The sequence below is a fragment of the Eptatretus burgeri genome, chromosome 1, assembly GCF_056783735.1.
Source record: "Eptatretus burgeri isolate ZD-2024b chromosome 1, Ebu_testis_v1, whole genome shotgun sequence".
NCBI classification, from domain to species: domain Eukaryota; kingdom Metazoa; phylum Chordata; class Myxini; order Myxiniformes; family Myxinidae; genus Eptatretus; species Eptatretus burgeri.
The window spans coordinates 40,829,927-40,857,605 of NC_140961.1; the positions used below are offsets into that span (position 1 = coordinate 40,829,927).

The 27,679-nt window shown below is 44.5% G+C and overlaps 1 protein-coding gene across 8 annotated transcripts in view; it reads left to right on the forward strand.

The window, feature by feature from the left end:
- SHPRH (SNF2 histone linker PHD RING helicase) overlaps window positions 1–27,679 on the forward strand; it is a 140,956-nt gene that overhangs the window by 84,128 nt on the left and 29,149 nt on the right. For all 8 annotated transcript variants that reach the window (XM_085880770.1, XM_085880757.1, XM_085880737.1 and 5 more), the window contains 13 exons: window positions 2,055–2,215; window positions 2,317–2,438; window positions 4,363–4,451; window positions 10,317–10,409; window positions 10,895–11,002; window positions 11,120–11,262; window positions 11,411–11,581; window positions 11,810–11,872; window positions 12,001–12,244; window positions 13,418–13,561; window positions 14,136–14,237; window positions 15,047–15,115; window positions 21,246–21,434. In XM_085880770.1, coding sequence (XP_085736896.1) covers window positions 2,055–2,215; window positions 2,317–2,438; window positions 4,363–4,451; window positions 10,317–10,409; window positions 10,895–11,002; window positions 11,120–11,262; window positions 11,411–11,581; window positions 11,810–11,872; window positions 12,001–12,244; window positions 13,418–13,561; window positions 14,136–14,237; window positions 15,047–15,115; window positions 21,246–21,434 — 1,698 coding nt within the window. The remainder of the gene's footprint in view (window positions 1–2,054; window positions 2,216–2,316; window positions 2,439–4,362; window positions 4,452–10,316; window positions 10,410–10,894; window positions 11,003–11,119; window positions 11,263–11,410; window positions 11,582–11,809; window positions 11,873–12,000; window positions 12,245–13,417; window positions 13,562–14,135; window positions 14,238–15,046; window positions 15,116–21,245; window positions 21,435–27,679) is intronic.

Genomic DNA, 27,679 nt, shown 5'->3' on the forward strand with positions numbered 1-27,679 from the left:
CGAGACTCGTAAGAGAGCTAGCTAACACACAACGCACAACAAGGGGGGCAGGAGATAAGAGGGGTGGGAGAGGGAAGGAGAAAACACTGGGGAACAGAGACATAAGGAGATCTGTGGAAGGGAGAGGGATGGGGCCAGGAACACAGGGTATACAAGATGGACATTACAGGGACTTTCAGGAAGGAATGCAGGGAATTTGAAGGAGGTGGGTTTGGGGTGGATTCACGGGGGGTAAAAATGATTGTGGTTTTGGATGTGGGAAGATAAGAGGTCCTGATGAACAGCTGTTTTGAAGACCTGCAGTGAAGAGTGGGATTGAAGAGAGTGTGGGAGTTTATTCCAAAGGTGGGGAAAAAGAGGAATGAGAGTGAAGGTGAACAATGATTTATGATTTTGGCAGTTTCACCAGAAGCGGGTTGCTGGCGGACTTTGAGCGCCCTCTGGAAAGGGGGGGGGGGAATGGTGGGGGCATATTGAAGACAGAGCAAAGGGGGCGAGACCGGAGAGGAGACGGTGGAAGACGAAAAACCACCGAGCTGCCTGCAGTGAGAGAGTGAAAGGCCCAAATACTCAGCCTCACCGCGGGTGATACCAATGATCCCAAATGCCTTGGTTTCCACCACGTCAAGCCGAGAAAGGTGAGAGGCAGGGGCACCAGCCCAGAGGGGAGAGCAGTACTGCATCAGGCTGTGGACAAAAGTTTTCTATGTGGCCAGGAGCTCAGGTGGGCCAAGGAAGGACTTTGCACGATGGAGGATTCCCAGTCGGCGACTGGTTTTGGGGGCCAGGTTGGAAATGTGGCTTTCCCAGGAAAGATCATGACAGATAGTGAGACCCAGAAGATTGAATGAAAGGACTTCTTCCAGAGGATTGTTGAGAAAGTAGATGGGGGGGGGGGTGGGTTCCAAACGGTTCTTTCGGAACGACATAGTGAGAGTGTGAGATTTGTCCGGATTGAAAGACATGTTCCACGTGTTGGACCACTTTGTGATTTTATCCAGATCTGCAGAGAGTGAAGAAGCTCCCACCCGTCTCCCTCCCTCTCTCTCTCCCACCCGTCTCCCTCCCTCTCTCTCTCTCCCACCCGTCTCCCTCCCTCTCTCTCTCCTACCCATCTCCCTCCCTCTCTCTCTCCCACCCGTCTTCCTCCCTCTCTCTCTCTCCCACCCGTCTCCCTCCCTCTCTCTCTCTCCCACCCGTCTCCCTCCCTCTCTCTCTCCTACCCATCTCCCTCCCTCTCTCTCTCTCCCACCCGTCTGCCTCCCTTTCTCTCTCTCTCTCTCTCTCTCTCTCTCTCTCCCACCCGTCTGCCTCCCTCCCTCTCTCTCTCTCTCCCACCCGTCTGCCTCCCTCCCTCTCTCTCTCTCTCCCACCCATCTCCCTCCCTCCCTCTTCTCTTGCCCTCCCCTCCCTCTTCTCTTGCCCTCCCTCTCTCTTCTCTTGCCCTCCCCTCCCTCTTCTCTCGCCCTCCCCTCCCTCTTCTCTCACCCTCCCCCTTTATTCTCCCCCTTACTACAGCATCTCCATCAGCAAAGCGACATGTTGTATTTGCTGGTAATAATAATGAGTTCCCTCACAAGGAATTTGATGCATAAGGCCATTCGGCCCATCAAAGCCTGCACAATGGTGGCAAGCCTATGGTCGTTTGGCCGTGCTCTCTCCTTTTAAAATGCTTTATGTCAAGCTTGGAAGCAGCACGTACTATTTTAAAAGTCTTTGCTGTGACTCAGCCGGGGTTTGAACCACCAACCTCCCAGACACAGAGCAGACGCTCAGCATTACACCAACAAGTCTGGTTTATCTCGAGTTTTTCCAATACAACTTACCCAAAAGTTTGGACATTGGTTGACCAAAGACCCGATGAGAGTCTAATATTCTGGATGTTTAAAAATTTAAACAGTGTGCTGTACTTGAATCACAATAACCACGATGGTTCGTATATTACCCAATTAACATGGGCCTTGTTTGCTTGTATATTAAGATGTTATTCTTAGCAAGCTGTACTATTCGTGCTTTGAAGACTCGTTGTAATACAGTGCTTGCCTTGACTGCAGGACTCCTTGCACAACCTGAAGAAGTTACCAGATTGGGGGCGCAGACTCAGTGAGCTGGATCGGAACACCTTGGGGGTCATACTTGCCCCCTTGCTAAGGTTGCGACAGGCATGTTGCCATCCTCAGGCTGTACGTGGGGAGTTCTTACCTCTGCAGAAAAGGTGATTAAGCCATTTAACTACATTTGGATTGTTTTTCGTAACTGCAGCACTGATTTGTAGGCTTCCAGTTCAAATAAATTGCTCCTGACCTTTGTCCTCAGTACCATGACGATGGAAGAGCTGCTGAAAGTGCTGCAGAAGAAGTGCAAGACAGAGTGTGAGGAGGCCCACCGGCTCCTTGTATGTGCTCTTAATGGTCTTGCTGGCATACATTTCATCAAGGGTGAGTGCAAGGGCGATACGCCAGAATAGTCTTATTAAACACATTGTTAATAACAATTCAAATTGTTCAGCAATAAAGGGTTTTGCTGGGTACATCAGGGGTTCGTTGCTTTACTCACGACCAACACTTAAAAGGGGAACCCAAATGCTCAGACCACCTCGATGCTAATCTATCCCTCGATACCCCACAAAATTGATATGTATCTTTTTCCGATTTGCGATTTATAAAGTAATTTTGCGATTGAAAGTCGAAATCGTCTTCTTCCTCACAATTAGCCTTGACATCACACCTGAAAGTAGACCATCATATTAGTACTGTTTTCAGGTTACATCGCGGTACAAGTTAACTCAATTGGCGAATAATTTTCGATTTTCCACAAATGTGCCGAGTCAATGCATCCTTGGTGGTTTCAGTAATACAAACCGAGATCGTTTCATGCTACACCAATGGCTGAAAGACCCTATGTTTGCCAGAAATTGTACAAGGTTTGTCCGAAATACCTGAGTGTGGATCGGGCCTTTAAAATGCTCGCTTTTGTGCTTGGAACATTTTACAGATCACTGTTGTGGCTATCACGTGGTTGTTCGCTGCATCGTTTTCTGGGGGCGTGGCTGTGCCACTGATGCAGTACCTTCTATTACCAGTACATTGGTACTCATTTTGCTGACCTCGGAAGGATGACAGGCTGAGTCAACCCCACCTGTTGTTAATTCAATGGTGAAAAGAGGCTCAAACTCAGGACCCTAAGATCCCAAGCCAGCCATCTTTACCGTTAAGCCAACACCAGGCTTCGCACTGATGAAACAACAGAGATAGGTGGATCTTGTGGTTATCCACCACATTTGAGAGGGGATGCCATCCCACGATTAAGCAGAAGAAACAGCTGTCACTTGAAACTGCAAGACCATCTCTTACCAACACATGTACACAGACGACCTCTTCCCCCTCCACCATCCCCCCCCCCCACAATCTCCCATCAACCATCACCCTAACAATACCCACCACCACCCCACTCCCCACATCCCCAATAGCACCACTCCCCCCTCCACTGGGGCGGGACATCGACATGACACGGACACGATGGTGGGACATGACACAACACGACACGGCATGACCACAGACACAAATGGTGTCCCAGGAAGGTATTTCATGGGATGATCCCGTAACATCCCAGACAACTGGTCAGCTTGTGACAGTGGGACAAAGCATTCATTGCCAATTTTGTTGGCAATGTCTGAGTGTGTCTGGGTGCTGTGCTGTCTCGTGCCGTGTGTCATACCGTGGTGTGTCGTACCGTGCAGTGTTTCTGCTGGAGTAATATAACCGATTTATCAAAACCATCAATTGAATGGAAAAACAAAACCTACCAGTTTTTGATGAACATGCGACCAGCGTTTTCATCTTCACCAACACCTCCATTGTCACCATCTTCATCTGAATCACTCGCATAAGGCTCGAAACGATATGGCCCCATAATACCCCTGAAAGCTTTTCCATCAATAATTTTGTCTCCAATAGTTTCTTCAAAATCTCACTGATCAGTTTCAACATACTGCGAACCTTCAGAGTTGCAAATGACGGTTGAATCAGGATTGGAAAACAAAGCTCGAAATACACTGTTTCTCTATGCAAGTTGCCATTTGGATCAATGTGGGTTCAAGGTGTGATGTTACTGGTGAAAATCGAAAATTTCCACTTTATGGCTTTTTTTGGCACTTTGTGATTGGCAAAAAAAATTCGATATTTTTTTCCCTTCAAATTCGACCGTGATTCGTGATTTTTCAATCTGTTTCAGAGAAAAATATTGTTTGGGTTCCTCTTTAAAGCCCAGTGTAACTGTGTTGTCTGGACATTGTAAATTCAAAAATGTTAAATATATACATCAGTCCAAGTTACGAGAATGACCATAGCTTTTTGATTGCAGGAGAGAAAGTGGAAGCCGTGGAAAAGTACCGTGAAGTCTTGCGATCTTCGGAAGAACACAAAGAAAAATTAAACACCGATTCTTTACAGGTGAGAGGGTACTTTGTGTACATACCAGGTCCGGAGGATGCAGATTGCCAAATGACTGGAAAGGAATTTTCCTGCTCTTTCCTCGAGCTTGAATTTCTAAAAGGCGTATGCTCAGTCAACTCAGGCGAACAGCAGGTTATTATGACAGTTTGAACATTCTGATTTGAATATGCTTGTGTTTGCACATTTGAGTATATGTGGGCATTTAGTACAAAAGGGCAGTTCATTAAAATATGTTATTAATAAACACAGCTGAACTAAAGGCCTGGTCACACCTTGACGTTTTAGCCGATTTTTGAATTTTTTTTTTTTCTAAAACGCTGGCACACGTTGAATACGTTATGGGTAAGTTTTGATAACATTGAGAGCACGCTGAAAAACACTGCCGTACGTCATTGTACGTTGGCTTTAAACGTTGTACTTTTCGGTTGTCCTCAAATTTTTGCATGCTTGAAATTTCACGACGTATGCCGGCGTATGACTCACACGTTCCGCTACGCTGGCCACAAGTTGTATGCACGGTCTGCGATCGTTGACAGACGTCAACACATGCTACTTCTAAGTTAATCATAAGTTGAGACACGCCGAGGTAATGTTTAGCGTACCCGAAACTTATTTCTAACCTATGATTAACGTGTTGTTGGCACGTTACGCGATCGTTGCCACACGTCGACAGACGTTACTTTTAAGTTACTCATAGGCTGAAAGACGTCTGTATAATGGATCGTCCTTGCGTCAGCGTCCACGGCCACGGCCAGGACGTTTTAGACACATTTTTCTTAGGTCGGCATACGCTGGCAAGATCGCCAAGGTGTGACCGCGATGTTGACACTTCCATTTCTACTGCAGTTATGATTCGAATCGTTGTGCTCCAGCCTTTTAATAGGCTACGTCATGACATCGTCGGCGATGCGTGCAACGCGCTATGCCGAAGTTAGACTATCGTTGGGCATCGGTTGTGTAGGCCGACAACAGGTTCAGCATTCGTTGGTATAAGTTTTCGATAACACAACGAAACGTTCTGTGTCCTTTATCAATGCGTTATACATAAGACCAAGTCGCTATGAATACGTCCGAATCTTTAAAAAAAAACATCAAAAGTTCAACGTAAGCCAGCGTTTTACATACATTTTAATACGTTGCCATCGCTGGCTAAAACGTCAAGGTGTGACCGGGCCTTAAGGGTATGAAAATCATGTCTCTCTATCAAAGTGATCATTTAGCAGCTTCGGCACATCGATATATTAATACTGAAGGACCAATTTTGTGCTCCTCCGAGCAGTTGCGTCACGTTTTTCTCGGTACTGTGACCTGGACTGAAAGAAACTTCGTACCTGTAAGAGTGCATCGCACATGTCATTGTGGCAATAGTCAACTTTCAACTCTGAAGCAGAATAAACACTTTCCGTTTTACATTCGTTTACATGGCGATGTGTGACGTCACCGCTGAGAGATGTCATGACATCATCAGTCATTCGCCGACGACATTACATCTGTCGTCGACAGACCGTTACTGCCGAGAGGTGTAATTCCACTCCTCGAAAATAGCGTCTGCAATGTAAAACCCTCTTCTGCACACGCGGACTACCTCAGAATGTGAATTTGACACAAAAAATATGACAAGAAACATTGTATCTTCTACATATTAATACTGAAGGACCAATTTTGTGCTCCTCCTCGCGGTCGCGTCACGTTTTTCTCGGTACTGTGACCTGGACTGAAAGAAACTTCGTACCTGTAAGAGTGCATCGCACATAGTGGCAATCGTCAACCTTCAACTCTGAAGCAGAATAAACACTTTTCATTGAGACGGGGGCGAGGAGTGAAGAGACGGGGGCAGGGAGTGAAGAGACGGGGCAAGGTAAGCAAATTTTTTGGCGGGGGTAAGCAAATTGAAAGCGGGAGACGGGGGGGAACGGGGTGGGGGATGAGTGGGCGGGGGCTGGGGTGAATTAGGTGGGGTTGAGTGTGAGGGGGTGGACAGGGGGTGGGGGCAAGTGGAGCGGGGAATCAATACACAGGGGCGAGGAGTGAAGAGGAGGGGCGGGGCCGGGGTAATTAAATTTTTGGGCGGGGGTAAGCAAATTGAAGGCGGGGGGTGGGAGGCGGGGGGGAATGGGGCAGGGGCGGGGATGAGTAGGTGGGGGGCAAGCACGCCCTGTCCAGTCCGTGTCCCTCGAGTGTGGGTGAGCTGGTGAGGGTGGTTGAATGAATGGAATCCGTCTGTGACGGGGTTTCGGCTCGTTTGGCATGATTATACGAGTATATAACAAATTAACAGTTGAAGAATCCAATTAGTCTTACATAGTGCCACAGAGATTCTGCTAATTGTGCATTGAGGTAAGCTTGAAGGCATATACAGTGCATGTTCAAAGAAGAATGACCGCACTGTGATCACAACCTGCGACAAAATCCGGAAACGCGCTGATTGGGAAACACAAATTTAATGCGCTCTGAAAAGATCAACTCAACACCTCTCATCCATGTTAGCCTCCGCCATGGTTTATATCAGAGCGAGCTGATTCGTCACAGTCACGGTTTGTTTAACCCCAACATGGACTCGTTCAAAATTATGTAGCGCTGTATTTTTTTGAGGGAGGCACGTACCGTGCGTGCTGACGGGCTTGAGTAAACCTTACCAATAATTTTTATTTGACATATGATTTGATTTTTTGGCATCCCCCATCGTGAGTAACACTCAACCAAAACAAAGCCAATGGAAATCTGATACAACAAACCTGGGCAGTGTATAATCAGCAGAGGCCTACAGGCCTGATGTCTTCGGCCCACCAGAAAACCAAGATGGTGGCCATATTATTTTGTTTGGGTGCCATGGTGCATGGAGTCAAGTGACAAATGTGGGTGGGGTCCGGTGGCTGTCTGACCAATGGGTGCACATTTCAAAAGTCAACCCCCAACAAGAACCACAACAACAACAGCAACAACAACCACGCAAAGCTCTTGTAGACGCGTGACAAGTCACAGGAAATATGTTATGCTGTATGTGTATGCCTTTGTAGGCAAAGTGGTACTCGTGATGTATGCTTATCATGCTTTATAATTAAAGTAGTGGCAGTTGTCTGTCGAGCTGTCTGTCACACTACATCATTACTTACGCCTGGGACGTCATTACAATCTAAGAAGACTGACTCAAACGTCCGCCATTTATATTTTCCTGCAATTTTGGCCGAATACCTTGTAAAACCTGTCATTCACAATTGCCATGCCCTACATTTGCGTTTTCCGTTCAGTGTGAAACACAAAGCGATTGTTAAAATGATCATCAAATATCGAAAGGATAGGTGTCACGTGATTGTTCACTTAAAGGTTGGAGAATCTACCATGGAATCCGTTGACATATATATGTATATATATATATATATATATATATATATATATATATATATATATATATATATATATATATATATATATATGTAAAAATACATAAATATACTGTGTGTGTGTATATATTAATATGTAAAAATACATAAGTATTGTGTGTGTGTCTATGTATATATACATAAATATACTGTGTAAAAATACATAAATATACTGTGTGTGTGTGTATATATTAATATGTAAAAATACATAAGTATTGTGTGTGTGTCTGTGTATATATATATATATATATATATATATATATATATATATATATATATATACATATATATATATATATATATATATATATATATATATATATATATATATATATATATATATATATATATATATATATATATATATATATATATATATATATATATATATATATATATATATATATATACATATATATATATATATATATGTAAAAATATATAGATGCACACAGTGCCGACAGAAAGTATTCACACCCCTTGACTTTTGTCGCATTTTGTTGTGTTACAGCCTGAATTTATAATGGATTAAATTTGATATTTTTTCACTTTGTCATTATGGGGTATTTTGTATAAATCAGTGGCAAAAAATTTAAATTTAATCCATTTACAGGTTCGAGGTTCGCCACGAGGGGAAGCACTCGTACTCCTCCCGAACTCTCAGTCCTGAGGCCAACAGCCGCAGGATAGGTCTAATGGGTTGCTGGTAAACCTTGGACTGTTGATTGATACTGCCAAACCTGGCAGGGTTCTCGCTACAATATGCGTTACCTTTCTGGTGGCTTGGCAATTTCAAGGGGGGGCTCAGACCCTTTATACACACTTGTCTTGTCTTATTGAATCAGGTGCAGCTAAGCGGAGCTGCCAAGTACGTACCAGCTAACGTGCAGCCAATCAGTGGGGAAGAATGTCCCATCCCAGGCTAGCAATACTGCAGACCGTGTTGGACCAATGGAGGAAAGGATGCTGTGGTGAACTGAATTGACATTGGGTTTATTTACAAAGAGCAGGAGGAAAAGCATATAGCACGGTGAAGACAATAGGTTTATTCACAGGGTATTCTTATAGCAGGGGCACACAGTATTCATGTGGTCTGGCAAAAGACATACAGTGACACATTCATGCAGCAAAGAGACAAAGAACAGAATTATCCCAATGCTATCTTGCTTATATACTCTTACTTAAATTAACTTAACAGGCAGAAGGGTCGATAAGTGAAAAAATAAGAGAAAAGCTGAGGTGTTGGCGACCTCCGGCTTACCCAGCACGTACATGTGGGCATGTGCTTGTCCAAAGTGCAGGGAAGGTAAGGGTGGGAGGGTCGTGAAGAAAAAGGGGGGTGTCTGAGTGTGTGTTGAAGTGCGAGTGAGATGCTGTACCAGTGCATAGAGTGAGATAGATTGTGTGAGTAACTGGTCGCTCTTAAAAGGGCGGTTCTTTCGGTTTCGCCCTCATTGATAACTGTTGTGCGTCCACAGTGAATGAGTCGGAAAAGAGAGAAAACGTGTGATCATGAGTACTATCATTTGTTACCTCCGCCACTGAAGGTGGAAGGAGGCTATGTTTTCACCAATTTCTGTCTGTTTGTGTACAGGATATCTCAAAAAGTTGTGGACGGATCTGGATGAAATTTGGTGGACAGGCTCGGTGTGTGACAAGGACAAGCTGATTAGATTTTGATGAAGATCCGGATCTGGATCTGGCTACGAGAATTTTTGAAATGATTCTTCACCATTGAGGGATCGTGCCAAAAACTGTATAAAGCACGATATCTCAAAAAGTTGTGGACAGATTTGGCCGAAACTTGGTGGACTTGTTGGATGTGTGACTCGGAAGAATTGATTCAATTTTGGTGAAGACCCAAATCTGGGTTCAGATCTGATAATTTTTTAAGTGATTCTTCACCATTGAGAGAGAGGGCCAAAAAGGATATAAAGCATGATATTTTAAAAATGCATTGGGCCCGATATGTTCTCGTGGTTCAGGCATTGCGTGGTGGAGGTATGCGCTCTACCAAGTGCCCTTATAGTTATTGCTGATTTTGCCTCTTGTTCAATACTGCACCTGTACTGCTGGGCTCTTGATCCGCTTTGTCAGCACTCCGCTCCCTTCCGTTCCATTCCAACCACCAACAGTTCTCGCTCCAGAGGACTCACTTGAACATGAAACTGAAGATTGCGCACACTGAACTCACTCCGAACTTGCCAAAAACTGATTGTCACTTAAGAATGCGCAGGGCGAGGGGGGGGGGTGGTGGTGGTGGAGTTTGAGGGGATAAAGATCAATCAAGATCAAGAGGGGATTTATATGAAAATATAAATAAATGGGGAAAAAAATGAATGAAAATAAATAAATGAAAAAATATGACTGCAGGTGAGCGACCTGATATGGTGGGGAAGCACGGTTTGTTATTGCTTACAATGTGTAAGCATACCCTGCTAGTATTATTATATAGATAACTTGTTATTTGTCCTGCCATCAGAGGCTACATGCCACTCGTAACCTGATGGAGTTGTTGGGAGAAAAAACAGCTGGTGTGGCGCCAACTCTACGTGATCACCACTTACAGGAAGAGGTACAGCTTGTACAGAGTGTTCTATACTTTCACTCCTGTTATTGAGAATTTCCATTCACAAGGAAAACATGACGAATCAAAGACGAGTCATGTTTGTTACTGGCGCTGGATTTCTGCACGCTGCTTACTTGTGTGGGTGATGTGCCAAAACTATTTTCTGCCGAATGAAATTCCATTTATTGGTTGAGTGGTTCAATATTTGTGTCTTTCTCCGCCGGCTGGCTAATCTGCACTGGAAAAGAATGGAAAGTGTGCCAAACGCCCCTCAACGTGGGTTGAGGGAGTCTTTCGACCTGTAGCATCCTGGAATAGAGTGGTGTATTGCATTGTTTAGCTTCCTGTAAATTGCCTTTTCAATGTCTGCATTTTAAAAGATTAATTTATTCTGTAACCCTTGCAGGGGAGCTATGAATTGCAAACTCGTATTTCTCGATCAACTTCTTACATGTGATTGTGCATTCTACATGATGTGCATGCAATCCTAGGCCGACAAGTTGCAGAAGCACTACATGAACAAACATGAGAATGAGGTTTCGGAAGCACTGAATGCTTGGCGACCAGTTAAAGAAAATGTTTTCGAGCTGGAACACAAGGTGAGATATAATGGGTGTACCAGTTTAGATGAACAACTGTAACAATGATCGTTGCTTTTCGAGTTACAGTTGTACATCAGATTTGAGCACCTTTATCATGCATACTAATTTGCACAGAATCATTCTGGTGCTTCTTGGTGGCTGGACGCGATCGAGCTTGCCTTGCATCAGGGCCAAGCAGAGGAGCTACTTGGTAGGGTGCGCAATGAGGTCTCGGCAAACAGAGTCCTTTCCAAGTCATCGATGTCCATGTTGGACAAGTAAGGCCCATAGCGTGTCCAGCGGGGCTCATTTTTAGACCTCCTATGGGAGCACTGCTTTTACAGATACAACCGACTGGTTCCTATTTTAAATGGAGAGTTACATGGGCACTTTGACGTTCATCAGTAACGCTGTGGGGCTTTACAGGTTTCGAGATCTGCGGGGTTTGCAGTTTCTGTTGTCCACACAAATCGCTGACCTTAAGAAGTCTCTCAGCCTTGTTCGTGACTCTATCCAAACATTGGAAAGGCCAACGCACCAGATGATCCAGGCTGCATCGCTGTGCCATCTGCAACCTGGATTATTTTCCCGGAACAAGTGAGTTGTGTGAATATTCTTGGCCGTTTGACACCTGAAGTTTTCTGCTTGTATCATTTTTGGATTCACAATATCCTGGCCATTTGTCTCACCCTTATCTTGCAGGCACCACCTTAAGCTCCTGCAGATTTTTCCCTCATCCAACCTTAATTGTGTTGTGCTGTTCTTTTGTGCAATTCATCATGACATGTGCCACCATTAACCATCTTGTGTGCTTGATTCCTGCAGATGTGCTTTCTGCAAGGCTGATGAATTGTTCACAGAATATGAATCGAAATTGTTCTTGACGAGGTGAGAGCGTCATTCTGCTGGAACTGGACGTCCCATGTTGGTTTTGTGCGAATCATTAAACAAAATCGTATGATTTCAAGAATTTCTCCATTGCACTATCATTTATGAGGAAGTTTTTGTATTTCCAGCGAGTGTGGACAAACAGGGTTGTGTGATGAGAATGCTGGAGGTTCAGATGAAAGTGAAGATGAGGGTGAGGGTACTTCGGTACCACGTCCTGCCACCAGTCGTGGCCTTTGGCAACGATGCGAGCTCGAGCGTGCTCTTAAAGGCATCCTCACCTTTTCGAGGACAGCGCGGTTTGCTAAAAACATTGTGGATAGCGGGTGCCTGTGTCTGGAGCTGTTTGAACTCTGGAAAAAGGAATACAAGGTAAGACGAGATGGAGGTTTTAATCATTTAACAATGCAGAGTGTCGCCGGGGTATTGTCTCAGCAACACCTTTCACACAACAAGCCTCTAAGTATGAATACCTTATAGATTAAATTTATATCATCCTCAAAATTTGGCAATTCTAAATCTGAAAGGATCGAAAACGGCTTGGTCAATCTCCACCAAATTTGGGTACCCAAGGTCAAGTCATGGGCTCAAAATAACTCCAACCCTTCCTCCAAGAGGGTGGGTGTGATTACTTGTGATTTTCACCTCTTCACATGGAATAGTGCAAGTGATTTAACCTCTGACCATTGCTGGAGCAATAGTCACACCATATAGCGCTTTGGCAGGGAGCAACTGTTTCAAGTTTGTTTTTTGTTTTTTTAATTCAAAATTTATAACTGATTCATTTCTATTCAAATCTGTGTATATGTGAGATGTAATTTTATAATTGCCTTGTAATAAACGATGTAAATTACAGCAGATCTCGGTGTGGCGAAACACACACCCTCAGAATTAGGCATTGATAACTTGGACATAATTCACATTCATAATGTCAAATCAACCTGTGGTTAAGTTTGACTTTAAAATGTTATTTTTAAATTAAACAACTTTGTAGAATTGTGGATGTGTGAGTTGAGCCCATAGGCCTTGCGTGCAGCACACCTCAAACCACGGGTGGTGTGGGCAAACACACTCAAGAATGGGTTCAGATAACGTGGACATCATCCACATTTAATATACAAAATAAACTTGTGATTAAATTAGACATAAAAAAAATTATGTTGGGTTTCGTTGTAATAAAAATTAAAAACTGGAACAGACTTTGTGGGTATCCTGTATACCCATGCGGAACCATGCCTATGTGTGTGTGTCTCTCTGCATGTAGGTAAAATTTGATGTATTACACACACACACACACACACACACACACACACACACACACACACACACACACACACACACACACACACACACACACACACACACACACACACACACATCTAAAAAAGAAGAAATAGACAAAATCGTTTAAATAGATGAAAGATGGTTCGTCAGGAAGTGACAACAAAATATGTTGAAATTTGGGATATTGCAAGTTATAAGATTCGTAGCTCAGTAATTGTGGTTGATTGTAAGCTGCCACCGAATTGTCGTTTTCTTTCCAAGGTGTTGCATGCCTACTGGATGATGCTGAGGAATCGCATCTCAGCAATGGATGAGCTCTCAATGGCAACTCAGAGGTTCCGCCTGCGTTTGCCACATGAGGAAAAGCCTAACCCTCCCGTTCCCAATATCATTGAACATTGCGAGGTAATCTTGTCTTTCAAAACTGAAAGCTTTCAGCTTCTTATTGTAGCTATCTATTTTCATTCCTTTTATTTTTATGAAAGGCACAAAGGAATTTCAATGAGTTTTCTTTTAATCGATGGTTAGCTGGTTTCCACTGGCTGATTATTTTGTATACATAGTTGAGGCTCGTGGAAGAACTAGATCAGAATGTAGTGGAACAAAATGGGAAGGGTGGAAACGCAAACAGCAGAATAAAGATGAGAATGAGCTCAAGGAAAGGGGGGAGAAGGCCACATTGTGGTGAACAAGCTGCACATGAACTGAAAACACAGTAAGAGGAGGAAGAGGATAGTGGGGATGAAACAGAAAAGGAACAAACGAGTGGAGGGGGGGTGGTGTGTAGGGGGCTGTTAAAGACAGGGGACATGTATCCTTTTTACTTTGTATTTATTACTTTCACTAATCAAAGTTTCTGCAATTCCGTTCAGATGGTGTCTGCAGTGAGGAACCAAAAATAATCCCTGAGAGTAGGAATGACGAGAATGCTATAATCCCATATTTGTTTCCCTGTTTCTTTTTGTTGGGTTGAGCGCAGGTAGAACAACAACAAAGCAAACTATTGAATGACAAAGCACTTGCCACATCCCAGCTGCGCAGGAAGCTTGGACAGCTGCTGTACCTTGAAAACCTTGAGAAGGTGCCACGTTGTCGCTATGCTCATACTCACTTTTGCTGTCAAGCTCATCAACTTTCCCTTTTGTCATGAACTTTCATGAAGGTAGCTTGCTGGAATGTAAAAAATGTTCGTCTAGTCTGTTGAGCTGCACCTGCTGATGAGGACATGGTGTTGAGTTTCAAATACCAGGATGGTACATGTGGAAAAATCTGAATATCTTTTTTAGTTCTGAGAGTTGACAGTCGTGAGGAAATTTTGTTTCCTCTTTGGTTCACTCATCATGTTCTCTCCTATTCTGAACATTGTTTAACCAACGATATTTTTGTTGGATGTAGTTTGTGAAACGGCATTATTTGACTTTTCTGCAGCTTTTGTGCTCTTGTGCCCCCTGTTGGTGAAAAGGGTGAGAAATGCTTTGAATCATTTTGGTGCTGTGAGCAATCGACTGCTTTTAGTTCTTGTAACCAGCAACAGAGATCTTAGGGTCGTGAGTGAGCCCCTGTCACGCCGTTGAAATAATTCCAGGGGGTTGACTCAACCTGTCATCCTTCTGAGTGCAGCAAAATGAGTACCATCTTACTGGGGTAATAAGTCATTCGAGTATCCTGCGTCAGAGTGGTGACCCATCCAGGACTGTGCTCCTTAACCAAATGAAACTGCCTCGGCAGCCCTGTGCAACTCATGGCATGAAAGGAATGGTTGTTATTATTATTATTATTATTATTATTATTATTGTTATTATCATTGTTATTAATCAACTGCAGTAACTTTTATTTCATGAGAAAAGCAATTTTGTCTGTCTCTGATAATTGCAATACTTGTTGTTTCAGTCACAAGCATGTTCCGGAGGGGAGAACGTTGATCCTTGTCCAATCTGTACCAGGCCATTGGGCCAGGAGGTGAGGGATGGAAACCTCTTCTGGTTCTGGGTCTGAGCTTGCTGAAACATTGGTAGTCTGGGAGCAGAGAGGGTTAACCCTGCATTGTTGTCTAAAGTTTTTTTTTACTGTTGATTTTGGTAGCCAAGGGTCTCTATTTTCAGAAACTGCTTGATGACATGGTGTCACCCTTGAGCAATTTGAGAAATTCAAGATGGCATCCAAGATGGCTGCCATTACCAAAAATGACCATAACCCCCTAACTATTCACCCTAGGAAGGTGATTTTTGTCTCTATACCTAGGTTTTAGGGGTCAAGCTATCCATTAGAACTAAGTATTATGTTTATATCATATTACAAAATGATAATTTCCAAGATGGCTGCCAAGATGGCCGCCGTAACACTAAAACTGGCATATCTCCTTAACTATTTACTCCAAATTAGTCGTGAAGGTGTCTATCACTGGGTATTTTGGAGACACATCTATCTGTATCAGATCAAAGTTCATATACTGATGATGTCATGTAGAAATCCAAGATGGCTGCCAGTTTACAAGCACTGGTATATCTTCTATACTATTCAATCTTGGGGAAAATATGAAAAGGTAAATGACCACAGGTGTTATATTATAACAAATGTTCTTTAATTTTAAATCTGAATTCTCACACAGACTACCAAAAGCATATTATACAATTCATATTTAAGGATGGCTACCACTTCACCAAATAATTTACACTGTTGTACATTGTGTTGCCCATGTGCATCGCAAAAACATGCAATCAACTATGATGTCGGGTAACAGCAACCCTGATTATAGCAGGCGCAAAATATTGTGCATTTCATGTTTGCAGAGTTGCAACTACAAGCACGTGAACTGCATGGAGTAGTACTGTAGCATCCACATTTTATTAGACGTAGTACCATCTCTGGGGCTAGTTCGACTTCATCAGGGAGGGTGACTGGTTGAAGGGACTTGTATTGGTCATCCTTTACCCAACCATATTCCGTTGAGTCTAACTCGGGTGGATTCTGCGCTTCCAGTGACTGCCATAACAAAGCCTGATGGCGAGCTCTTTTAACATTTTCCTTGAATGCCTCAGTTGTTGGTGGCAAGGTACACAACTTCGGTGTTGATGACCCTTTGCCTGTTTTTGACAGCCATACCTTTAACCTTGTCTCTGACATTGTACTACAGTTTGTTTGTCCATAGCACGTGGAAATGAAGGAGGTAGCCTGTTGAATAACAGATTCCATAGAATGCCCTGGTGCACCCAACAAGTTAAGTGAGTGCCCCGATCGAAGTTTTTTGAGTACAGTGGCCTTTCCAATTCCAAAATAGGAGGCAACGGTGTCACAGCCAGAAAGTGCATGTGACGGGAGTATTCCTTCGACTATCTCAGAATGCTTCTGCACAGTTTTGCCTCTATCAACCACCGTCCTTCCTTTGATGGGGGACTCCATCAATACAACATTCTTGAGATTTGCCATGTGATGATAATGCAGCAACAGGACAAAGACGTCAGTGTCATCAGCAACAACAGTGATTTTGCTTTCTGCATTTTCCATGGCACAACTCAAGACCTGTTGGACAATGACGTTATCTGCTTCCTCGTGTGAAGTTGCCAGATCTGCCCGTGAGATGACGACTCCACCTTCACTGATTTTGATTGGCACCGGATCTGCTCCTGTTACCACTAACTTGTGATGTCGTGTGTTGTCCTCGTGAAACTTCTTATCCTGGACTAGATCATCAACTATCAGTTGCATCAGTTGCTTCTTGTTTTTGGAAGAGGCTCGTAGAATATTCTGTGCTGGAAGTTTACTGTTGACTTGCAAATGATGAACCCTACTGTCACCAGTTGCCCTAGATCCTCTGGTAACACTCTTTGTGCTGTAATCATAGTATCTGTCAAATATCAGATGTACGTCCTCGATCCGTAACCTTTTTCCTATGGCATATTTGAAGTTCGCTATATAGTCCGTGGCAGACCCATCAGCAGGCCAAGGAACTACCCAGAGTATTGCTGAGCCATCGAGCACACTAACATTTGCACCACCAGCAACTCGATCAGACACCTCAACTTGGAGAATTTTCTTCAAGGTGGATTTCGATTTCGCAATCCTCACATCTCCAGTATCATCAAACATGGACGTTGGAACTGGCACAAGTTCATGACCAAGCACATCCTTAATGTCAATGTCCCACCCACTAGCCTGTAGGCCAATCACCCTTGAGTAAATCAAATTGGTATCAAATACTTTCGCAGCTCCGACCTTCACATGCTTCCTTACATGATCCATAGTAACAACCTTCTTCGTGATTGTTTCATAAAATCCCTGCGGTAACCGACTTTCGAAAACTTTCATTTGTTCAGTCCTGATTGTGACAGCATTGTGGACATTGACTTCAGTTGAACCAATCTGGCCGCTAACTACATTGATTATACCACTGGGGTGTGCCGCAGAATCTAAAGGATTAATGCAAGTGTCGAGTTTTTGTCTGATTCCATCTCGGTCTCTCTTGTCTTCAGCGATCCTGGCTTTTGCCTCTTCTTTGTGTGTTGTCACCACCTTGCTTTGAGTGTCCTCATACATCATGTCGTCCAGATCAGATTCCAACCTGCTGCATGCATGCAGACTAAGGGCCCATACCTTCAGCGTTTCTGGCTTAAGCGTGAAGCCAACTATCCCCCCAGGAGCATGCCCATACCGCATGAAGGTCGTCTCAATCATCATATCGCTCCAGATGCCATTCCATAAGCCAGCAGAATGGTGCATGACATGCTCACCCTTCATGAAGTGTGACAACACCTCTTGTGGTAGCCGTTCCATCTCACGAAGGTAGCACAACCCATATCTCGCATAGTTCACATGCCCCACAGCAAAGAAGTATGGTAGCATTTGCTTGTAGGTTGCCAGATGAAGTGGCCAGTCACCTTTGCGCTCAGCCCGTACGAACATCATGGTGAGCAGGACAGGTTTTATCAAGACATCGACCCAAAGTTTGGTCGTTTGACTCTTGCTGGCTTTGGTTTCGAGAATTTGCATGAGGTCACCACTGCAATGTAGTGGTTTATCCTGAATGATTCCGCGAAGTTCCTCTTCAGCTACCATTCGTAATGCTCTGACGTTCTGGGTAAACTTTTTTTTCCAGTGAGCATTTTCGACACACCGCCAAACACAGAGGACATTATATCTGACAGACCGGTATCAGCCATCAGTATTCCGATAGATCCAATGAAGCTCATTAGAGAGTGCATCCCTCCCAACCGTAGAATAACATTTGAGAACCTTTCTGGATAAGATAACCTGAACTTCTAGAGCGACCCTGTACAGCTGCAGATCACAAGTAAAAACTACGAACTGTTGCCCGATATTGCGTGTGTTGACCTGTGCAACTGCCATTGATGTCATCATGGTATCTGGGTGTGACGGGATCATGTCTATTAACGGAAGGTAAACAGCCTTCGTCTTTGGTTGTGCTGAATGACCCTGTCGACGTGCAGCCCCAGTGTTGTACCCATTGTACTCAGGACAATCTAGTGTGTTGTTCATGTCTTGAAGGAACGCGAAGTCCATCTCACTGGCTCTTCCCTTTGAAATTACTAGTTGTGCCAGCATACACAGGGACTGAACTGATCGTTTGGGGGTGTTCTGTGGCATCGGAGGCTGAGGCTTCTTGGGACCATTATATCTCTATCTCGACGTCATACTCGAGTGGCTCAACCATGTCTTCCTTTTTCACATGCCTAATGGTGTCTTCTTGGACTGTTTCACTACTGTTACTATCTGGTTGTGTGAGCAGCATGGCAAGGGAATGGGTGGATGACTTTCCATTTGGAGACGATATGTCAGTATCAAAATTATCTACAATAACCTGAACCAAGCTTGAACTTGAAGTTGTTAGGCCTGGTAGTGAAGGTTCCATGGTTGTGGCTTTGGCAGCTGAATGTTTAAAACGCCGTACTTCATCGTAGGTACATGGAACACCATACTCTTGTAACGTGTTGATAAGGTTTTTTGATCTCCTCATCTTGATGCCAAGAGTAATTTGCAAACTAGTGGGCTGGTTTTTCATCACCCCAGTTACCATTGAACCAATGAGAAATGCAGGTAGTGCCCTATCTCGGTTAGGAGACAGCTTCCCTAAAAGTTTCATCGAAGTGTCACTCACAGTCTCTCTACATTCCTGTCGGTTAACCCGAGTATCATAACAATCTTTATCTCATGTTATTAGTTTGACCTCATGCCTGATGACTTTGCACAGTTTGTTGATTGTGACATCAATGTCATCGTCATCGTCCTCGTCTTGAACCAATCGCATACATTTTGCAGCTATAGATCGCAAGCTAACAATGTCTGCTAACCCTGGAGACTTTAAAACCACCAATTCATCTCCGAAGCGTTCGCATAGGTTTGGGACAATTAAATGACTTGTCAGCCTATCACCCCCGAATTCTTTGTATGCTTCATGCAACTCAACTGAATTTGGGAAGCCGGACGAGTCATTGATCATTACAACAAGTGATTCAAAGGCACGATCAATGTTAACTTGGCTATCAGACTTGGTTGCAGCTGAAGCCACATTTTTTTTTTCTGACAAGAAGCTATTTCGGCAATCCACATGATACCTTGCATCAGCTGCGTGAAGGTCACTTAAAGCGCTATCTACCCTTTGCCGCACAACGTCTGATAACTCATCTTGACGCCGTTTGCAGGCTTCAAGAATAGTTTGCTTGAGTGACTTATTACCACCTGCGCCGCATATTTCCCGACATGAATATGCTGGTCGCCAACGTTTTGGGTTTTTCGGATCTTTTTCAAACACAAGTTTCACCACAAAACAAACAATGTTCTTTGAAGATAAATCCTGGTCGTGATGAACGTCTCCTGGTCTTTGGTGGAATGTAAGACGAAGCACTTTCTGGATTCTTCCTTTTGTGCCTTTCAACCTGGATGCTTGAAGTGTTTATTGAAGCACAGTTTCTGTGACATTTAACTGTTCATTCAGGATTTTCACTAACTTTTTCTTCAAGAAGTTCATGATACCTGTCCCCATAGATTTTGCTATGCTTGATAAAGTTTTGAATTCTGACAGGGCCAGTGTCTTTCAACGGTTCGGTCTTATTCTCACATCCAAATTTGGACACGAAAAAGAACTGTTCTTCATTCATTTTTTACTCGTCATACGGGTAGCACCTGAAAAGACAATAGTGAAGTATTAGTGCCCGTCTATTACAATATGATAGTAACATAATACTTAGTTCTAATGGATAGCTTGACTCCTAAAACCGAGGTATAGAGACAAAAATCACCTTCCTTGGGTGAATAGTGAGGGAGTTATGGTCATTTATAGGTAATGGTGGCCATCTTGAATTTCTCAAGGGTGACACCATGTCATCAAGCAGTTTCTGAAAATAGAGACCCTTGGCTACCAAAATCAACAGTAAAAAAAACTTAATACAACAATGCAAGGTTAAGGGAAAAAATGGCAGTTGGCTCCCAGACTATGGGTTTTACCTCCTTCATTGAAGTTCTTCAAAGCAAAGAATTCCACACTGCAACAGTCTAATTTTCTGTTGTCATTTCACATCAGCATTGTTAATTGTGTTTTGAACCCATTCTCATGTATTAGTCATACCTTTTTGGTGTGTATTGTCGAATCCGATTTTGTGTCTGGCTTAATGGCCTGGGCCTCATTTAGGAACTGTGCGTCCCTGACATATTCCTCTTCAGGTTTCTTTCATCTTGGGTATTCTCTTTTTACCCATGATCTTTATGACCCCCATAAACCTTTCCTAACCCAACAATTCACGTTGTAGTTTCAGTGTTTCCTCCCTTCCCCCCATTTCTTTACTGTTTGTTCATTCCCATCATGGTTGTCCCACTGTCAGTTATACCTTGGTCTTCCATGAGCTTCACTCCTGTTAAGAAAAAAAAAATCAGGCTTTGAATTTCTCCTCTTTTCATTCTTTATTCTTGCCTTTGCTGGGAAATGTGTTTTATGCTATTCTGTCACCTTTTATCACAACCCCCTTCCATGTCCACCACCATCTCATTTACTTTCAAGAAATGGGTCATCAAGGGGACTTGTGGGATGTTATTGACTGGTTTGTTCACGTTTTCCCACACGTACCCCATCCACCTTTAGTGGTCAGTGCTACCCTGTGGGCACTGTTTCTGCGGGGCATGCATGGCACTGCAGATACAGCAGTGCAGCACGGGTCGAGGCAGGGGTTCTATTTGCTGCGCCGTGTGCAGACAGCCGGCCCTGCATCGCGAGCTCGCCTGTGTGACAACTGTAGCTGATACCACCAGTGACAATGACATCAGTGTGAAGGTTTCTTTTTCTTTTTTTTTTTGGAGATAGATACAAGGCTCGTGAAAGAGATATATCAAGTGTTAAAAAAAAGAACAAGCAAATGACAAAACGTGGTTACATGCAAAATGAGTACCATGCACACACGGCTCCTTGTACCTCTGCTGATGACACAAAATTTTGATCACAATCTTAAGACGGTAGAACGACAAAAAAGGAGACAATAAAAGGATTCGAGAAAAATGGCAAAACTCAGCAGCAGCAACATGACAGCAGAAAATTTCATGGAGTATGAAAGTACGCCATATGTTGGTATAGCATGGGGGAAAAATTGGCAGAATGATACACTTTAAAAACTACTTTGGAGTGGTCATAAGCATTTAAAAGCCACACCTTTTATTCATGAACATTTTCATAAACAAGAATGAAAAAGTCACCAAAGTACCAGATGGAGAGATTGCAAAATCGCTGATTTGTTAATCCTCAAATTTGTTGATAAATATCATTATACCGAGCACAATAACTGCTCAAGCAATTAGAATGATTCCAATATAAGGAAGTGCCATTCTCTCTTGGGTATTGTACCCATACCATAACAAAAAAAATTTCATCTGATTTTAAATATTATACACCACAAAAATTCCCCGAAGTTATGACGTCACATTGGCATGACAACACCCAGCCTGGTTTTGCACTCGTAGAATACGGCCGTCGTTGCATTGTGAAGATGGTACAGTGTTTCATTCCATATTGAAATCACCAATGGGAGAGTCATTCCTGCAGCTTTTATCGTTTTCCAAAGGAACCAAGTTAAGCAACGATGCATTGAACAATTAAGGTGATTTATCGCTTTTATTCTTCGTCTTCCTTCTCTTCCATTTGTACAGGGTGAGATGCATATGTATATTTTTAAGTATATATATTGCTGTAGTTTCGCTAGTGCGTCACCACGAGCACGACCACCAGATGGAGCAGTGGAGTCGTCTCGGCTCGATCGCCCGGAATCCAGTCGTAGCTTCCGGACAACTCCAGAACCCTGCTACGGGTGCCTTAACGCACCATCAATTGTCAATATTCTGTCCGCGCGATACAGGGTCAATCGCCGAATCTCGATATACCTAATTATCCACGCAGACAGAAATACCGAGAATTTATACCTCGACGGAACTCGTACGGAAGCGAGTCGCTTAAGCGCGCTCGTTCCGCATGCGTTGCCGAGCGGTTTTATCGCCAAGTTCCGTCGGCCCGATTATCTTGTTACCCCGGCAATGGTCAGCTAATCCCCAACACCACGACACACCCAGTCAATGGCAGAAATGGACATGACGAGCTGAGTACATTCAACAAGAGGATATTTATTACAAGCAATGGGGGAATTGCTAGGGAGCATGTAAGGGAAGATTTACACCGATTATTAGAAGACACGTATGTACAGCACGGCACCTATGCAATTCACTACTTGCCAGACTGGCGCCACAAACAGACACACGCATACCTAGACAGAATGATTGGACCTTGAGGGTCTTTATTGTGGCTCTCCAGCCGAGGAGGACAGTCCGGCTGTGAGCCAGGGGCAGCAGGCTACCTGGCGGCGAACGCGTGGCTGGACGTCCCTTTCTCTTGGGACTCCGGGTGGCATCGTTGAACCAACCAGGCGGAGCCTCCAGCGACGACAAGAAAAGCTCAGGAGCTGGGACGAGGTCAATGATGGCGAGAAGATTTCCAAAGTGGGGAGCCGGATCGAGGTTCATGCCCAGAGCAGAGAGAGACCGAAAACCTCTCAGAAACCGATCTTTATAGGCCCCTCCAACGTCCAACGACCTTCTGCGCATGCGCCCTCATCATCCCTCCCATTGGACAGGAAGCATTGTGTGACTTCTTCTCCGCTCCCCATTGGACAGGTGCGCGGTGGGCGGGGCGCTCCCATCCCTCTGGGCGGAGTCTCCAGCGGGGCGTTTGGTAGCCCCGCCTACCGCTTCACCTCAGACTGCGTGCTCAATGGCGATTATCTTGGATCGGAGGCGGAGCATGGAAGACGTCTGCTCTCTGCCGATTGGCCACGGAGGGACGACATGTCTGTATTAGACTCCGCCCACGTGCGCGCCTGGTGAACGTCGAAGTGCCAGTTCCATGCCTAACGCGAGAATGGCGCCGTTGTAGTATTTATTGTAGTTCTAAAACAATAGTAGCGCATTCACATTTACTTACCCATTTAAACACGTACAAATATAAATCTAAAAAACATTTAGCGATCTACAAAACACGTACTTATCGAGATAACTGATCTATAGGACCTGAATGTCTGTGTGCTCATGGCTTCCAGATTCGCAACTATATATATATATATATATATATATATATATATATATATATATATACTGTATAAATATATATATATATATATATATATATATATATATATATATATATATATATATATATACTGTATAAATATATATATATATATATGTATGTATATATTGTTGCGGAAATGGCCCTTAGGCCAAAAAAAAAAAAAATGTTGCATTGGCGTAACCCGCCCGACCCTAAAAATTCCGCCGACCCTACGGTTTTTTTTTTTATATCGATATCAAGTATCTTGTTGATTGCGATCGCGATCGCAAAAACCCGGAAGTGTTTCGGACAGAACCCGCTGCACGCTGCGCTATGCATATGTCATAGTTTAGCTCGCTGCGTGTGTGTGTGTGTGTGTGTGTGTGTGTGTGTGTGTGTGTGTGTGTGTGTGTGTGTGTGTGTGTGTGTGTGTGTGTGTGTGTGTGTGTGTGTGTGTGTGTGTGTGTGTGTGTGTGTGTGTGTGTGTGTGTGTGTGTGTGTGTGTGCGCGCGAAACGGCTCTGCATATCATCTGTACGAGGGAGAGATATTGCGCCTCGCTCGATCAGTACGTCGTCTGTTGTTTCCAACATGGCTGCGTACTCTATCAAGATTACTGGCATGCTTGGGCCTAAAAAACTGTTCAGCGTCTTACGAAAATGCGACAAAGATGCGAGGCTTGGAGATATCATTCAGGGAATTGCAGACGTAAATTGTGACACTGCTCCAATACTTTCCTCCGTGCAAGCGTCTAGCAGTGATGGAGGGTCCTTTTCGGACGTTTTGGCGGCGGAAAAGGTGTCTATCTTAGACGACTTCGGTTATCGCTTCGTCGTGGGTTACTTCAGCCACAGGCTCAGCGATGATTCGGCATCTACGTCTGAGGCTGAGCTGCCCAAGAATGCCTTTGAAATCCTCATGGCTGCAGGCGCAAGGCGAGGAAGATTTGATCTTTCGGGACTGAAAAGAATTGTAGTTCTGGCATGCCACAGGCACAGGGACTAAATGCAAAGGACCAATTGTTCAATAGCATCATACTATTGCTGGACAAAGAAGCAGTCTGGTTCAAATCAGGAAATCAGAATGAAGCTGAATTCATTGTCAAGGTAAGAATGAAACTGAAGTGAAAGGCATTAGATTTCAACTTTAGACCTTTATTATTAAGTAGCGATCCAAGTAAATACTCAAGACTGGATTTAATTTCACAGCTAGGTCTATACAGGCTAGTCAGGAATGAATGACATTTTCACTTTTTAATCTGATTTGTCTAAAAAATGAAATATTGCGGTGAAGTTGAGAAATTTTATACATAGAAATGGTTTTACTCTCTAGAATAGGCTAGTACTATTTTTATTTATCTATAATATTTTCTCTCTTTTTGGTGGTGGGGGGGGGTACCATTTTTATTTTACAGATCTAGCCTACTCACAATATTACGAGGTGTAAAAACAAAAGAATATAAAGAGAAGAGAACTTGATAAGATCTTTGACTTAGGCGATTATTCGACTTATGCAAGTTCAATTTAGGCAAGGTTCACTGTACTAGTTTTTTTTTTTGAGTGGGGGGGGGGTCGCCGACAAAAAGGGGGGGTACTCGAGCCGAGGGAGATTTTGGGATTTATTAAAAAAAAAAAATCCCTACCTACCTACCCTATTTTTCAGTGACCCGTTACGCCAATGCAACATTTTTTTTTTTTTTTTGGCCTTAGTGTGCTATTAAATATAGGATTAGCCCAGATCCCCCATTAAATGCATGTTTAGCCAGGTTGTTCGGTAAATGGACGTTACATGTGTGTCGGGAGGTGTAAGAGGCTGTTTATTGTTCGTACAGTGGTGGTGTACCGAGAGGTGGTTCTTCTTCCTTCCCCCTCTCCGGACGAGGCCCTGCCCAGTCGGCTGAGAGGGAGTGGCCTGGAGAAGGAAGTGAAACTGAAAGAAGGGGTGTCTCAGCTTCGTAAAGGGGCGCGCCCCAAAAAGAAAGGGTGGTAAAACTGAGAGCGCCGAGTTGAGCAGTCGGCTTCGAGGCGAGCGAGCGCTGGGAAGGCAACAGAGAAACGACGAGTGTCGAGTCGGGTGATCGGCAGTAGGAGAAACTGCATGAGCGTTTTTGCGATCAGCTTTTCGTAAAGAGTGAGCCAAAAGAAAGGCAAGGAAGGGACTGAATGAGGTCTGTCTGCCATCGACTGGGAGAGGATCTGCCTGAGGTCGAGTGTGCGATCAGCAGTAGGAGGAACTGAACCTGAGGGTTAGTCGGCGATCTACTGAGGGAGTAACTCGCGGTGCGTGTGGTCGGCGATCTGTAAGAGAGGAATGGCCTGAACCCGAGGGTCGAGTCTGCCATCTGCCGAGGGAGTAACTGAGCCTGAGCCTGAGTTTCGAGTGAGGATTTCTGCTGTATAGAAACGACTAGTGGGAGGCTGCAATCTGCGTAGAGAGGAACTGGCTGCTGTGCGAGTCGGCGATCGACTTTATGAGAAGGTGATCGACAGGTTCAACCTGCGTCTAACCACGGAGCCTCTGTCCTTACTCACGACACGTCTCGACACGTCTGTGGTCCGGTCCCATCGATCCGCCTGCGGAGCCCAACACCCCGATTTGGCCTTGTCTGGTGAACAGGCCAGGCCTGGACTTTTGTATACTGGACCTTGTGAGAAACCAGCTGAAACCCACCATCGATCTGACGGTCTTGTACCGTCGACATTACACGGGGTCAGAACGCGCTGAGGCTGCGTGCGCAAGCGGTGCTGGGTCAGGTCAGGTATGGGAGCATGTGCCAGAACAGCGCGTCGCTGCGTCCACTTTCCGCCGGTACTCCAGGGGCCTCCGTCTGGCCATCCCCCAGGCAGATGCCAGGCCCATCCCCATCTCCTTGAGATGATGGTCAACCTGCTGCAACCACGAGGCACGTGGTCGGCCCACTGGCCTCCTCCACTCATGAGACTCCCTCGCTGAGAGAATCTGGTGAGCAGGATCAGCGTCAGGAAAACGAGCCACATGTCCATACAGCCGCAACTGACGCTCACGGACTATGCAGGTAACAAATCTCATCCGAGTCTCTCTCAGCAACCGCTTGTTGGACACAAAATCCGACCAGCGATAGCCAAGGATTCTCCGAAGAGCTCTGGTACCAAAGGAATTAAGTCTCCGTCTCAGATCCTTGGTCAGAGTCCAAGTCTCGCACCCATAGAGCAAGACTGGAAGTACCAAGGACCTGAAGACTCAGACTTCCGTCCTCCCGTACAGGTACTGGCAGCGCCACACCCCATGATCCAGTGAATCCATGACTCCCCAGGCCTGACCCAGACGTCTATTGACCTCTGACTCGCAGCCAGCAGAGACATGAATATCACTGCCAAGGTAAGTGAATCTCTCCACGACCTCAACATCCTCACCACAAACAGACACAGACAGGACAGCAGCATCCAAGATGTCACCGAAAGCCTGGATCTTAGTTTTGACCCAAGAAACCCGTAATCCCAACGGCTCCGACTCCTCATTCAGCACCTCGAGGGCCCCCAAGAGGATGTCTAAAGTCTCCGCAAAGATGACTGCATCATCTGCAAAATCAAGGTCCGAGATCTTGACATTGCCAAACGATGCACCGCAACTTGATCTCTCCGACATCCTCCCTAAAATCCAGTCCATACAAGTGCTGAAAAGTGTAGGGGCAAGTACACATCCCTGACGAACTCCAGTAACAACTGGAAATAAGTCAGAGATGGTACCACCACACTTCACAGCACTCTCAGTACCAGAGTAGAGTTCAGACATCAGATCGATCAGTTTTGGTAGCACCCCACGAAGACCAAGAATCCTCCAGAGGACATCCCGATTCACTGAATTGAACGCTTTACAGAGATCAACATAGGCTGCAAGCAGCCCCTGCCAAAACTCTCGTCTGCGTTCGTTGAGGACACGAAGTGCAAGGATACG